The following is a 17,085-nucleotide window of genomic DNA, read 5'->3' as shown; positions in this document are numbered from 1 at the left end:
GTTTGTGCGAGTTAACATGTGCTCCGGTTTCCCCACCAAGTCCAAAGACATGTGGTATAGGTGAACTGGGGAGGCTAAATCATCCATAGTGTATGTGTGTAAATGTTTCCCAGTGATGGCTTGCAGCTGGAAGGGCATTCGCTGCGTAAAACATATGGTAGATAAATTGGTGGTTCATCCCGCTGTGGTGACCCCGGATTAATAAAGAAACTAAGCTGAAAAGAAAATGAGTTCATAAATAACACAACAGTCAGAAAGTAGACCTTCCCCTCCTTTATTGGTAAAATTACAAGCTCTATTAGGTTTGTGGGTTTTTTTCCGTTTATTTGTTTGTCCATTGCTTCCCTCGTTCCTCAGCGCCTGCTGGAGACGTCCGAGTGTCACCGTTCACATTAGTTATGCTAGTTCACAAGCGATGCTGGGAAAAAAAACACCAGTCGAGATAAGATGTCCTTCCATGAACAACAGGAGGGAGCCATACTGACGGTAAATGACATGTGTTGTCAGAGGACAAAGAAATACCCAGTGCACTCAAAGAGACCTCAAGGTACAAAAACAAGTCAATTCTTACGAAGGTGCTGAACCGACTATTGATTTGGGATCGTTATTCACAGAAAAAAACAAAATACAAGTACAGAAAACATATCTTCCCCCCCCTCGTAAATATTTGTGATTTTGGTCAGAGGAATTTGTATTCATTTTCTCTGAGTCTGATTTCAAAAAAGTATTTCATTAATGTAAAGGAAAGAAGGAAACAACAACACAATGGAGTTATGCCACCTGTTAATGCATTTCGATATACAAGATATATGTAAAATGATTAGAAAAAGAAGTCATCTAAGCCTATCAAATCATATACTGGATCTCATCTGTGCTGGAGTAGTGGAACGTCTGAGAGACTAATACAATAGAAATAATACAGAATCTACAGAACGGCCTGGTGGAGATGGGAGAAAGAAAAAAAAAAATGGCCTGCTTTCTCATTCTTCGACCTTTTCTCTTCATCTCTGACAAATAGCAGAGATGTGAACGAGGAGAAGAAAGATGCAACTCAATACTGGCAGTATGCATCCACCAAAAGGGAGTGCGAGTTAAATAAATTTGTCATACACATGAGAAAAATACAAGGGAGAGAGAGACAACTTGCTTTTCCACCAGCAGCAGTCTGGAATTTCTTCTCTTTTGTTGTCGTTTGGTTTGTTTTTTAAGTGCGATTAGATCAGATCACGTGTCCGTTTCATTTCTACATAGGACGAATCAAATAACTCACCATAGATGGCAGAGACACACATGTTGTAGTTTCAATGTGTATGCGCGCGCGTGTGTGTATTTGTTTGGGAGGGCAACATTAATGTTGATTTACAAGGGTGGCCCGTTTCCAGTTCTGAGGCTGTATAGTACAGTCTCGCTGGCCATATTTTTTTTTAAGAGCTGGGTCGTAAGTGAATGGGTCTCACACTATGGATTCATACTGTGTGTGTGTGTGTGTTTTTTTTTGTGTGTGTCTGAATCAGTCCTCGGGTGCATCTGCCAGCTGATTGGTCCACTGGTTAGTTTCCGCCTCCACAGCACTGGCCGCTTCTTCCCTGAGGCGCCGTCTCCTGTAAGTCCACCCCTCCTCGGGCCCGTCCCCCGCTGCCCGCTCCACCCTGCGGCTCGCTTTTCGGAAGCTTCTTGGCTAAAAGAGTTAACCAACATAGAAGATGGGTGTTTTGGTCATATATTCTAATAAACTCATTATTATATATTATAATTATTACATATAGTATTTAGGGATGTAACGGTATTAGAATTTCACGATACGGTAATACCTCGGTATGAATGGCACGGTACGGTATTTATTGAGTAATTTACAGGAAAACAAAACTAATGAACAAAACTCGAAAAAAGTGTCAAAAGTACTTATTTACCTTAGCACTGAATATATCAATGACATACAAATTAGCCATCTATCTGTAAGTTTTGAAACAGGAACTTCAATTTTTCAATGTTAATAACAAAAAACTATAAAGCTATGTAGAAAAAAAACCGTTTCAATTTAGTATTGTTGAAAACTCATCATATTAAACATTTAATCACTCACTCAGAGATGGGTTTTTTTTAAGGAAAATTATCATATAAATATAATCTGGCAAAAGCTGCGATCTCAGGGCATTTACAATGTCCCCTGCAACAGAAAAAAACCCTCTCACTTGGGACTGAGGTTTCTGGGACAGAGAGATATGATTTAGCCAAGGTTGACCGCAGTGGGTAACGCTGTGCATTGTCTTTCCAACACTTGAGAGGACAAGCCATGAGTGAGATAGAGGTCTCTTTGCGGTACAAGTCAATAGCCCCTTTCACACAGTGATACTGGTAAATATCTGGAAAATTTCCGGAACGACTTAAGCGGTATATTCAAAAAAGCGCTGTTCACACAGGCGAGCATGTTACAGAATTTTTCCGGAAAAGAGCATTCACACATCAATTCCAAAATACCGGTAAATTCTGACATCATTCACCACAAATGAGCTTTAAACGGCTGCGCTTGTATTTGTAAACATTTGACTAAATTACAAACTCTGTGGATGATCAATATTGTGAACAACTTTCGCAGGATCACTTTCGCATGTCGAGATGTTCATAATATGTGCGTGTGCAGGCGCTCACAGGCTGTTTCGCAGGCACACGCAAAGCTTGAAGGTAAACAAACAACGGCTTATCATAAGCATCTCATCGATGATTATTTACACAGTTGGCATTAAGAAGAACATATAAACGTGATCTGATTAACTTCTAGCAGCTAAATGTGTCTGGAAAAATATTCAAAGACTTTTATTCTCACAAACCGCGCGGATGTAAATGCGTCAGACTGTTGTGATTGGCTAAAGCAGACGTTTCACGTCAGCACGTTCTAGACGTGCACGCGCTTATTACGGCAATCTTCCTTCTGCATTCACACAGCGCAGCATTCCGGCAAATTGCCGGTAATGTTACAACTTCTCTTTCCGGAAAATAGCCAAAACGAATTTACCGGTATTTTCAAAAAGGACCTGTTCACACATACAACCTGAAAGGTCTGTATGTGTGAAAGGGGCTAATGTCTGCATCTATCTAACAAGTGTGCTGTGTTCTTCAGTCCCCATGACTGTTTTTAGTCGTATTCCCCGTTTTTTTTCTTTGTCTGCCACCTTTTCTCGTTTTTCGTATCTTTTTAGAAAGAAACCGAAATGCTTCCACACATCCGATTTAAAACCCGCTTTAGGTTCGATCATTTCCAGTTCTTTTTCTTCCCCTCTACTAGCAACACACTCCATTTCCGCATTACTGGATCTGTACTAACAACAAACTGCAAAGGATGATGGCCACACCTAGGCTGATAGGAATTGTAGTTCCCGCTACCTCCCGTTCACTTCATTCCCTAAGCAAACTTTTCTCAGAAATATAGTTTTATTAAGTCATGCGCCTACGGTAATATTGAAAAAAATTACTATTGCGGTATGACGGTATTTACAATATTGTTACATCCCTAATAGTATTACATTATTATATATAGGCAAATGAAAGGACGTAAAGGAATATTCTGTAGTTCTTTTTTATAGCTTTTCTACATGCATTTTGAATAGGCATGGGCAATATTTTGACAGTATGATTACCTAGGATAAAAATAGCATGATTACCTTGGATAAAAATATCATGGTTTTGTGATTACAGTTCTAAAATATATTCTGGGCAACAAAAAAAGAAACATTTTTTTAATAATTGTACTTTTATACTTTTTTAATGATTATTTTTTCATGACTAAATTAAGTATCACATTATTTACAAATCATTTGTATTTAGGAGTAGTTGGGGATTTTTAAGATCATTCAGAATGAGTTAGTGTATGTTGATTTGATTAGTTTATTAATCATTCACATACGCATTCTGAATAATAAGTCTTTTGAAGGCTTGTACTTACCCATTTTCTTTTATCACACACACTTCAAAATACATTTATCTATAAACAAAAGTGAAACCTTCAAACCGTTGAGCCCTGAGCAATATTTGAGTGATTAGGTGTGGTTTATTGTTTTTGCTGTGAGTGAAACTAGTGTCAAGTTGCTGTTTAAAAAGTTTTTTTGGTTTGTTTTTGTTAAAGAGAGTCAGTAAAAGAGAAGTAATCGTACCGATAGCCATGAAGATCTCATTGACGTTCATGGCGGTCTTTGCAGACGTCTCCATGAAGAGTAGGCTGTTGTCATCTGCGTATGCCTGGGCCTCCTATAAGGGAACATGAGCATGTGTTTAAAATAATACAGGGTTTCTGCAGGCTTCACAAAGTCAAATTTAAGCCCTTTTAGACCTTTATGAATGCAATTTCAGACTTATACAGAACTAAACACTAAGATATTTTTCTAATAGGCCAGTTGATAATGCAGATAAGAGGTTTTTGGTTTTTCGGTAATTAGTTATTTCTTTGCCACATATTTTAAATAATGTGTTAAAACAAGCAAAGCCTAGTTGTATGCATGCACTTTTTTTAACATTTTTTGACATTGAAAAAAATAAACATATTGGTAAATAGAGTTTGGGTTAATTTTACAGATGGATTGTTGGTAATTGGAGACATGAACAAATACAAATTAAGACTTGTTTAAAAGGATTTAAGTCCTATGAGACATTTTTTTCAGTAAATGTAGAACTTTTAAGGCCTAATAAGTAAGTAAGTTAAAATTTACGATGTTTTAAGACTTTAAAAATTTTTGGAAACCATATAATAATAATAATAATAATAATAATAATAATTTTAGAAGCCATACAGGTCGGTTTGGTTTTAAAAGTTTACCTGAAAGTCAACGGCTCTCTTGTTGGCCAGATCTGCTTTGTTGCCTGCCAGAGCAATAACGATATTTGGACTGGCCTGGCGCTGCAGCTCCTTCACCCAGTTCTTTGCTCTAGTAAATGTGTCCTGAAAGAGAGGGGAAAAGATAATGAATAAAAAGTTAAGAATTTCGAAATATATTATTATATACACTGTAATTATACAATAAATTTCTAGTTAAAGAAATGATTTCCTTCAAACTTTCTATTCAATCAAATAATCATGAAAATAAAGTAATTTATTTTCATTTAATTTTATTCATTCATTCATTTTCTTTTTGGCTTAATTCCTTTATTTATCTGGGGTCGCCACAGCGGATTGAACCGCCAAATTATTCAGCATATGTTTTCCACAGCAGATGCCCTTCCAGCTGCAATCCATCACTGGGAAACTCATTCACACACATACACTACAGACAATTTAGCCCACCCAATTCACCTATACACCTCGTCTTTGGACTGTGGGGGAAACCGGAGCACCCGGAGGAAACCCACGCAGACACAGGGAAAACATGCAAACTCCACAGAGAATGGCCAACTGACCCGGCCAAGGCCTGAACCAGTGACCTTCTTGCTGTGAGGCGATTGTGCTACCCACTGTGCCACCATGCAGCCCTTATTTTAATATTTAAAACATACATATTAAAAAAGCATAACAGTTCTCAACAGTCATAACAAGCTACTCTGACCACTTCATAAGTGAAATCCCCAGGACATGTATTTTATTGGGGTCAGCCTATTTTATTCTAGGTGACAAATAGACTTTTCAAATAGAGATTTTCGGTACATATCAAAAAGGAAACAAAATTTTCTTCACGGGATCGGTTCGATTGCATTTTTGAGACATTTAAAACACAGATTTCAGACATTTTAAATAATTGCATTTTAATTTATTTTTATACTATATACTACTGCTTTCATACTATGGAATTTAAGACTTTAAGGATCTTTGGACACCATGTGAAAAACTGTCATAAAAAGATTTAGGAATTTTTAAAACAACAAAAGTCATATGTTTCTACATTATTAAACTACCCATTTAAGCTAATGTATGTAAATTAGGGGTGTAACGGATCACAGTTGTTGACCCACAGTTCGAAACAAAAGTGATCTGCGGATTAACATCTTTTTTGAACTTGTAGGTTAATCCAACATTTATAACAATTGCAGAGAAAGAGATCGCCTCCTGAGTCTTTTAAATCACGTGTATGAAAGCATTTTGGCTTCCCTGTAAAATATAATGACGACAGAAAAAGTTGTGGTGGGACCTAAACTCTTTTTTAGGATATTAATTAAAGGTGTTTTCTGTCACTGTTTGTTTAGCCTGCATTAATACATTCAGTGTAAAGCTGCACAATGAAACATTAAAAGATCGTGATCTCACTTCAAACCCGCGCAACATGAATGATAAATGATAATAATGATTTGCATATTAATCCTTCAAAGCGCTGCTTTTAAATCTGCCTTTGATTATAAGCGGTTCAGTTTTTACACTTTCAGTTAGTTACAAACCATTAAATAACACAGAAGTTCTGAGAGAACAGTTTATAGTTCAGATATAAACACTGATGTTTATGGTAAAGATTAAAACCACCGTTTAATGGAACTTGACGTTGTGAATGTTGTAGTAATTACAGTGTTTAACCAATAGGTGGCGACAAACAACCATTAAGATTATGTCACTGAATAGGTTTTCAAAGGTGATCCACTTATAATGAAAGTGTGAACTGTTGACTCATCAATTGGAAATAAACAGTATAAGTTGTGCAAGATGTTAGATTGCTATATTTAGCATTACCAGCAACAGTAGCAAAGATAATTTTTTTGAGTTCAATATTTTCCTTTTTTTTTTAGCTGGTTCTTTTTTTATTAAATTTTTAATAGATTTACAGGTTCTATATTATTTTTGTTAAAACCAATGGGTTTTGCAGTAATATATTTGTATAAATGGAAAGCAAATGTATTAGTCCCCTCCCTTTTTTGCTGAAAAATTGTCCAATCTGTGACTCAAAAACTGTAGTGTGATCCGAACCGTGAGATTTGAGATCCGTTACACCACTAATGTAAATTATGTTAATGTTCATAAACAGACTGACTGTTTTGCTTTAGAAAACTTTGTTTTATTCCTGTGGCTCCAGGCAATACATTGAATTTTACTTGTGTATTACATTTTTAACTTTCAAAGGAATGATCGCCATTGACATGCATTACAGTCCCCAAGTAGACTATAAAAATGCTGGCTTCCCTAAAATCGATTTGTGTTGGGACAACATGAAGTAATTAAGCTATCTTATTAGTGTTCACAAATTCAACTGAATTGAACTTAAAACTATTAAATTGTCCCCTCAAAAACCACAAGAATTGTGTTATTCCAGCTTATTTTAAGTACATTAAACAAACAGCAAACGTCATTTTTTAAATCTAAATTGCTGTTTATTTACACAAAAAATGATATTTGCTGTTTGCTCAAACGACTTATTTAAAATAAGCTGAAACAATTCTTGAGTTTTCTTGTCATTATCATTTAATTTGTGAACTATCCCTTAAAGTTTGCTACCAGCAACTGCGCAGCCACCCTTGACTTTGAGCAAAGGTCTGATTGTGTCCTGCAGAATAATAATTAACCCCAGAAGTCAGTCAGGTGAAGCCTTAGTATTCAGACCTTTCCTGCTTAAAACGGTGATGTCAGCCAAAGTCACATTGCAACTGAGATCTCATATAACCAGGGGTTCTGCAGGTTTAGGACCCTTTTAGGTCATTATGAGTGAAATTTTAGACTTATAAGAAGCTAAACACACTAAAGATTTTATTAAAGAAAGATCTTGAATAGGGATGTGATGCTTAAGTTTTCTTTACCTCATCAATTAAGAGAATTTGCTATAAAAATATCTAACAGTGTATAATTTGCTGATAAAATGTCTAATATCTCTCTCTCTCTCTCGCTGCAAAAATAAATAAATAAATAAAATAAATTATATATATATATATATATATATATATATATATATATATATATATATATATATATATATATATATATATATATATATATATATATAATACAATGTAAAAAATATTTTTTTACAAATTACATATAAAATATAAAAACAAATAAAATATAGGGATGCGCTGATATCATTTTTTGGAATCGATCCAATACCAAAATTCTGAGTATGGACCAATACAGATTCGATGCCAATACTGTGCTTTTAAAAAAAAAAAATAATAATAATAATAATAATAAAAAGCTAAATAAATCTAAATAAAACCCTGCCTGGGAGATCTGGCAGAACAAAAGTATTCTATATAATACTAAAAGATACAGCCCTGCTATTATCATCTGCCTGCCACAAAACAGACACAAAGTTGTTTTTTTTTTCTTTTTTATGTTTGAAACTGACTTGCTGGGGCAGAATGTGGCTGTGTTGATGGTTTGGTGCTTGTGGAGGATTTAGCAGTACATAGCTGTGCTGATTGAGGGGATTGATGCTTTTGGGGGGTTCATGGACAGTATCAGGAGAGGATGCTTTTAGTGCATGTGATAATACATTACATAGAAGGTTGCGCGGTGGCACAGTGAGTAGCACTGTCGCCTCACAGCAAGAAGGTTGCTGGTTCGAGCCTCGACTGGGTTCTCCCCATGTTGGCGTGGGTTTCCTCCGGGTGCTCCGGTTTCCCCCACAGTCCAAACAAATGCAATACAGGTGAATTGGGTAAGCTAAATTGTCCCTATTGTATGTGTGTGAAAGAGAGTGTATGGATGTTTCCCAGTGCTGGGTAGCAGCTGGAAGGGCAGCCACTGCGTAAAACATATGCTGGATAAATTGGTGGTTCATTCCACCGTGGCAACCCCAGATTGATAAAGGGACTAAGCCGAAAAGAAAATGAATGATTATGCATAGAAGATGTTGACAGATGTTTAATATCTCTGCCTCTGCTGATTTCACTTTTGCACACATTATACAGTATCAGTTAGTTTTATCTGCAGCACCACTGACTGTAAGATGCTTCCACAAAGAACATGAAGTTTTATTTTTTTTTTACTGGTGGAGGACTAAGAAATGGCTCAGCAGCAGTCTCACTCTTTTTCATGGTGCCCAAATGTATTTGAGGTTTCAAGTTAATAAAAAGTGACGGGAAGCTATGCTAAGGTTAACTAGCCTATAGCATATATCTTGCTGTCTGCAAAAGAGTTATTTAGACGTACCATATAACTCCCATAAGTGCATACTATTCGACACAACTGCAAAAGCATAGTTTTAACCTTTATAAACGAATGTTAACGTTACTCTGTCAACAGTCTATTGTCTAAATTACCGCGCTTACAGAGCTAACGTTGCGTAAACAGAGCACCCGATTGCAAACTTCAAAAATGCAGCGTAATGGAAAATCCCGAACAAACTCTGCTACAAGTTTATAAACTGCATCTGGAACCCAATTAAGGTACAAAAATCTATTTAACAAAAATAGTGATGCAGAGAAGTATTTTTTTCGCTCAGCCGAGCCTTCTCAGTCTGCTGCTGTGGAGAAGCTTGTGCCAGAGAGAGACCTTTTACCTCTGCCCCGCCCTCCGACTGAGCGTCTCTCTCTCTCTCACTCACGCACTGTGGTCTCAGGAGGAAACGCTGCTTTTTGATATAATGCTTTTCTTGCTCCCGAATACAAATAATTTTTCAAGTATTTGTTCGAAATAAGTATTCGTAAAAACACGCTATTCGTGCCTTTCCGAAAACCGTATTCGGGTTCGGCTTCACCCTTAATATATATATATTATATATATATATATATATATATATATATATATATATATATATTTTTTTTACATAATACAGTTTTTATAATTCTCATAAACTGAAATAATATATCTTCTTTAGCAAAAAATAACAGACCTATGAAAATTATGATGCTTGGTGTAAACTAGGCTACATTTTTTGAGCATTCCTTATGACATTGATCTGTTGTGGTCCAGCTTATGTTCCTTTTTTTAATTTTCAGATTTTCCTTTGAAATCTGTAATAGACTACCACTAATGACACTAATCGTTGGTAAAATAACCAGCCTTTTAGCAAAGCCTTATTTTTTTTTGCAGGTTTGATGCAGACTAAACTTATCTGTCTGAGGCCAGTTTTCCTTAATAAACATTCCCTCCCCTAAACTACCCGAGAGTGAGACGGTGAAACTGAAAGCATGTCTGAAAAATTTTCTTTTTGAAACTAAGTTGTTGGTTATTTTAATGTATATTTTGTTGGTCAGTTATCTAAAAAATAAACAAGATTATCTGAGGTCCGCTTATATAGGATTTATATATGCTTATATAAAACAAGGTCCGCTTATATGCTTCATCGCACAAACTAACAAAGAGGTCTGTTAAATAAATATATTTATAATGTATTATATTAATATATTAATATAAAATAATATATTAATATCAATAAAATTACAGTAAAATTTTCACAGTTTCAGAGTAGCCTATATTCCTGTTAATGACAATCCATATTGCGCTCGTCAGTTTCACTTTTCTTAATATAATCAGCTACTCTGACCACAATGAGCCAGGCTTTACAAACTATTTGCAGCACTTAAAGTATTCCCCTCAGAAGAATAAATTTAGTTGGAAGGATGAGAGAACAGAAACTTATTGTAAGAATAATTTTACAAAGCAACGCATGTCGCATCTGCGCAGCCGGTGCATGAATGAAGCGCTTAATGCATCACTGAGACACAGCGTGCAGCCCTCCTGTATTTGTGAACACTTCCAAAACAGCAGCACAAAGGGGAGAAATCAGTGCTTTGAGGATCTGTCCAATGTATTATTAAGCCTTTTCTAATTTAAAGTTTCAGGTAGGCCTACTTTGTGTGTGAAGAGCAGCTAATAACCCTCTATACTCCAGTGTTGCGATTGTGATCTGCTGAGCTAACAGACACAGCACAACATGATTTAGAAACAGCAATGAACTCCATGTTGCAGGTCAAAATGAAGCCATTTAATGCAAGACTAAATGCATTTCTCCACTGATTACTTATATTAACAGGAACAAATAGTCTTGGAGAACATTTTTCGTGTTGTCATAAACGAGACACGCAGTTTGCATTGTGAATGAATGGAGAATGATTGACAGGCGCAGCGGCAGGAAGAGCTGAATTAAACATGAATTTAAGCACTTGAATATTCATCTGTGCTTCACATTAAGCTATAGAATGGCTTCAGATAGTTTAATATATATTAGGCCTACATGACAACTTTCTAGTGCCCTATAACAGGCTACCTTCGTGGCTTTTGTTGGCTTATAAATTACACAGAATATAGCGCACACGCAAGATCGGATTTGGATCGGTGCCAGCTGGCCGATACCCGACCCGGCAAAAATATACAGTATCGAACCGATATCCAATCTAAGTATCGGGATCGGTGCATCCCTAATAAAATATAGTTTCAAAATGTATAAAAATTATATATAAAATACAAAAAATACTTTTAAAATATATATAAAAAAATTAATCTTAAAATATAAAAAAAAAAGTTTTGAGATGGATTATTGGTGATGGCTGTCAGCCTGATTACGTAGCTTTACTTGGGCATAGAAAAATTAAAACCTGTTTAAAATGATTGACACAATATCTGAGTGAATTTAAGACCCCACAGACATCCTAATAACCAAGACAAACACACATATGATCAAACTCTGATTTACAAGTTTTGATTTTCTAAATTATGCGACCACGTACTGTGTTAGTAATGTCGTAGACGACGATGGCTGCCTGGGCTCCTCTGTAATACATAGGGGCCAAACTGTGATACCGCTCCTGTCCGGCCGTGTCCCAGATCTCAAACTTTACTGTCGTATCGTCCAAGCAGAGTGTCTGTGTGAGGAAAGCAGCTGAAAAAAGAAACAGAAATATTTAGGACATGATGTCAATCAGTTTATACGATCCAAAATGTTACTGTTAGCGCTTCCTTATTGCGGAGCTATTTAAAGAGAGAGTGCATTTCCTTATTTATCAACTTTCAAGTGGTGTAAACGCCTGTAAATGTCTGTCTTCTGCGAACACAAAACAAGATATTCTTAAGAATGCTGAAGGAAATGAAACAGCAGTTGACATTCATAATAGAAACAAAAAATACTAATGGAAGGCAATGGCAGTTTTTCCGCTTAAAATTTTGCACAGTATATTTTGCATACTCCAGTTTAGTAGAGCAGAATTTAACAAATAGAATGTTTACACCTGAAACAGGATGCTTTCTGAGTGATCTGATCGCATTTGAATAACTTTAATACTTTTTAGCTGTCTTTTTGTTTTTTTGTTCACTTTCCTGATTCCTTGGATTTTTGTTTGTTTGTTTATTGCCACATCTGCATGTTACATTACATGACAGCTGCAAAAATATATTTTAGGGCTGGTAAGAAAACTTTTTTTTTTACCTGCAAATCAAAATGCAATATCAGACAGTAAAGGTTAAATCCCATATGGCTAGTGTGCTACTGCAAACTGTATAATGTTTCAGAATTGGATCGGTAGGTGGAAAGCAGGTGGTCTTTTTTGGATTTGTGCACAGGAGGGTTTAATCATGTGTTTTCTACTCCCTGTAGAAGTGGTCGAAAGCTCAAAATGCCTCAGATACCTTTTACACCTCAAAACTCTAATCACTAGAAGCACTGCGTTTTCATTAGTATGTTTCAACTCCAGAAAATTCAGTTTCATGAAAGAAGTCTGCATTTGCATTAACACTAAAGCAAACATCATTACATCCGCTAATTCACTAGTGTTAATAATAGTAACTTTTCGGCACTAAAAGTGCTTCATAATGTGTTGGAGGAAATCTCCTCATCCACCTGGTTGATGCAACAGGCGCCAAACTGCACACCACCTTTTTGATAGAGAGGACACAGAGTGATGAAGAAGCCAATTATGATATCAGGATTGTTAAGCCTGATTTATGCTTTCACCTGGCGCCGTGGACCTCTGCTAACTGCGCACACACCTCACGAAACGGACAAGGCTTTTATACTTGATGCGTTCGCCATTGTGATATTCTTTAAAATTTCAAGGGGCAGTCAAAAGAAACTAACCATAAAATTGGATGGATAAACAGAAGTAGGAAGTATCCAGAATTAAGTCATATTAATAATAATAAAAATTGTAATATATAATTAAATTCAATAATTAAGTTCAAAATTGTTAGATATACATCAGTGTAAAACCTATGAATGATGGAAAAACATATTCTGCAATTGTTTATTAAAACCACGCGGGTCTCCATTTTTGCCATGGAATTTTGTTTTTGCTTTAACAAACTTATCCTTCAAATTTTTCTAAACTTTAAAAAAAAAAAAGAAAAAAACTTTCCTCCTTTCCCACTGTTGTTGCAGTTTCTAGCCAAGAATGATTGGTCATCTGGTTATTCCTATTATCATGCATGGACGGTTTACAAAGATGTCTGTACTGTCATACCCGTTTCATACAAAATCATTTTAAAGTGTTTTACATTCAACTCAAATTAAGCGCAGCACCGCACGCACTGTTCGCTCGAGTCTCAAAAAAAAAATTTAAATAAAAAAAAAAATTTGCCGTAATTATACTGTGCATAAACAAATCAAATCTCTGCAAACACATCGATGAAGTCACATTTCCCGCACGCACTCAAGCAAATTAGCGGACGCGTCAAGTATAAACCAGGCCATGATGGACAGAGGCCAGGATACTGTGGTTATACCCGTACTCTTTTCGAAGGACATCCTGGGATTTTTAATAACCGCAGAGAGTCAGGACCTCGGTTTAACGTCTCATCCAAAAAATGGTTTTCACTGAGCAGTATAGCGTCCTAGCGTCCCCTTCACTATACTGGGGCATTAGGCCCACACAGACCCTGCTGGCCTCACTAGCAGCTCTTCCAGCAGATATAGATAGATTTCCCACATGGTCTCCCCATTTAGGTACTGACCAGACACAGCCCTGCTTCGCTTCAGTGGGTGACCATGTCCTATAAAATATTTTAAATACTATATTTTATAATAATTATTTTAATTAGACAGAATGCACCAAATAGATCAAAAGTAGCACTAAAACTGAGGTTACAAGTAATGATGGCGAGTATAATTCCATTTTATAATATACTGACATAAAAAAAGATTTAATGGTGTTGAAGAATGAAAATTATGCCTCGCATGTATATAAATATTTCTAAGATCAGATGCTATTTATTTTTTTCTCATTTTATTTGCTTACCTGATATGAGAGAAACAGGGAATTTATTTACATATTCATCTATGCGTCACCTATTAAATGCCACTGGTGGTGTTAATAACACTATCAGCTTTGCAAACACAGATATTATATTATATTATATTATATTATATTATATTATATTATATTATATTATGTTATGTTGTGTTATGTTATGTTATGTTATGTTATGTTATGTTATGTTATATGTTATGTTATGTTATATTATATTAAGATTGAAAATAGTTAAAGTGTAATTTCAATTAAAATTGCTGACCTAAAATTTAAGGAACTGCACTGTACACATATATCCTCATTAGATATGAGATGATACACTTCCAAACACCCAACAAAACATGCTAACAACCACTAACAGTTTAGAAACCACACAGAAACATTTAAACACTGAAACTGTTCATAATATAATGTAGATTTCTCAAACACATCAAAATGGCACATACAGGAAGTGAGTAGATCCACAAAATAAGGTTCTAATCCCTTCGGCCTAAAACTTTGTGCTGAGTCAGGCGGCACGATCACATGTTTGCAGCTCGCATTCATTTCTTCACACCACTAAACACTGTGATCTTTGACCAGCTCACTGACGACAGGATGATGATGGCATTGAAGGAAAATATGTAGAAGGGGGGGAAAAAAAAGTGCTGAGGATTTCTCTTATTGTCAGCCCTTTGCAAGACAGCGGTATCCGGCCCATATCAAATCTCATTCCCAGCACTTTTCCCTCCTTATGTCTGATTTTATCCTAGAATATCTTACTAATTATATGACTAAACCCTAATATATGAATGCCCGTAATCTAATTCACTTAAAAGAACGGACACTAACAACATAAAAAAAAACTGAGGGACACAATAGCACACACACACACTCAGGAAATCCCATTGTTGATGGTTTCCTTTTCCTTACGGTGACCAAACTCCTTCCTCTCTGAACTCTTTAGCTCGCACTGTAAAAAATTATATAACAAAAATAAATCAATAAATCAATAAATCAAATGTTTTATGTTACATAACTTAGTCAATGAAGTTTAAACAATTTTTTTTAAGATTAACTTAATATTATTGTTATTTTTTATAACTACACACTATGAATCATTTAATAAGCACTAGCAAATAGTTAATTCATTGTTTGTTAAGGATTTATTCTACATTAATAGATACATCTACAAATGCTGTATTCTCTTGACAAGCACATGTATAATGTGTTTAATGATTGCATTTTCATACCTTGTTAATGATTAATCTTTCATTATTAAATTAAGTATTACACTATTTATTAACCAATTATTTAAGAATAGTTTTGCGATCCCTTTTAATGTGTAAGTAAATGATTAATAAACTGTTCAAATTAACATTTATATATTATATCTTATTATTCAGGCATATATGATAGTGACTTTGTATGTTAATAAATGCTTTATTAACTCAACTTCATCCAGTTCGAGTGGGTTCCTCAGGTGATCATGCGAGTTTACTCCGGGTGCTCTAGTTTCTAAGTCTAAAGACATGCGCTATAGGTGGGCTAAAGCTAAATTGTTAGTAGTGGTTGTGTGTATCCTGGTCCTCCAGGTTGGGGGTTGAGCGTTAGGCTAACGACATCTGAAAAATTAGATGTTACGAAACACCAACATGGTGTGGCTAACAATCTAATTCGATATAAATGGCCCTGAGAGTAAGTATCAAAGTGTTACCAAAAAAAAAAAAAAAAAAAAAAAAATCGCCATTGCTCCTCTGTGAAATTATCTTCATCTGAAATCATGAGTTAAATCACTGTGGACGCCTAAGTTTGTAACCCTACAAACCCAAAATTGCACATCTCACACGATTATTCACATGCTCAATCAGATGTTACGAGACTATTAAGTCGTGTTGTGACGATACTGGAATTTCCAACTTGGATACAATACCTTGAAAAATATCATTTAAAGATAAATGCAGATAAATGCCCGATAAGCATTATATGGTTTAGTTATATTTTTTCCCTTTTTACTTCAATGTTGCGAAATTTGTTCCCCACAATATCGAAAATGGTAAATGGTAATGAAAAACACTGACATTTTTCGACGGCAATAAAGTCACCAACTACCCCCTGTAAATGGTGAAAATCCCCTTCATTACCCTAAGAAAAGCAATTACCATCCAAATACTGTCTAAAATTCTTTTTAAAAAGTGAAAAACAAGAAATCTACCTTTTAACCATAAAGAAGAATACCATTTGAAACTGTGTGCACAGCAAACGCACGTGCTTTGTTATGAGATCAGATGTGTGCACATGCAGAAGCGCGTGTGTGTGCGTTTTATTCTCCAGTATAACTCATGTGTTAGTCAGGTGATTAGAGAGTAAGAACCAGCTTGTCTGCTTTTAAAAAAGCCCAGCCCTCTCCCCACACAACCACATCTATACAGAGCATTTGGCCTATTTTGAGCGTTCAACACAATCTCACTACCACAAGTTTACCATGTTTTAAAACAAGCTTGTGTGTGTTATACTTTAAAGGCGACATAACCCTAACCCAATTTAGAATGCACTTACTTAAAAGATATTTGAAATGTAGCAAAATATTTTCAATAAAAACTTTAATGTTCAATTCAAAGAAGCCTGTAAAACTAAATTTAAATTATTTTATTGTAGCTTTATTTTATTTAAATTTAAATAATTTTGTTTTTTGTTTTTAGTTTTATTCAATTTATTTTATTTATTTAAATTAATTTCATTTCATTTAAATAAAAATTACTTTAAATAAATAAAATACATTGGATAAAAATAAATTAAAGAAAAATTTAAATATAAATAAAAAATAAATAAATAAACTAAAAAAATTGAATAAAACTAAAAACTAAAATTAAATTAAAAAAAATAAGAACTAAAATAAAACTGTCAAATTAAGACTAATTAATTTGCTGTATGCATATTTGTTCTGCAAATTTTATTTTAAATATTTTAAAAAGTGTGAGGAAAGTCTGCAATACTGAATTAGGCAAGTTCACGAACACACTCCAG

General features: G+C 35.0%; 1 protein-coding gene across 1 annotated transcript in view; it reads right to left on the bottom strand.

Annotated features, from left to right (window-relative positions):
* Positions 1 to 302: 302 nt before the first annotated feature.
* Positions 303 to 17,085, bottom strand: part of rab5c (RAB5C, member RAS oncogene family) — a 36,335-nt gene continuing 19,552 nt past the window's right edge. The window contains 4 exon segments of the mRNA NM_201501.1: positions 303 to 1,678; positions 4,149 to 4,242; positions 4,808 to 4,930; positions 11,569 to 11,720. Of these exon segments, the coding sequence (NP_958909.1) occupies positions 1,551 to 1,678; positions 4,149 to 4,242; positions 4,808 to 4,930; positions 11,569 to 11,720 (497 nt within the window). The 3' untranslated portion in view covers positions 303 to 1,550.

This window comes from Danio rerio, chromosome 3 (genome assembly GCF_052040795.2).
Source record: "Danio rerio strain M-AB ecotype USA chromosome 3, GRCz13ab, whole genome shotgun sequence".
Classification (NCBI taxonomy): domain Eukaryota; kingdom Metazoa; phylum Chordata; class Actinopteri; order Cypriniformes; family Danionidae; genus Danio; species Danio rerio.
Note: the sequence above shows the minus strand (reverse complement) of the source record. Positions and strands in the feature narration are given on the sequence as shown.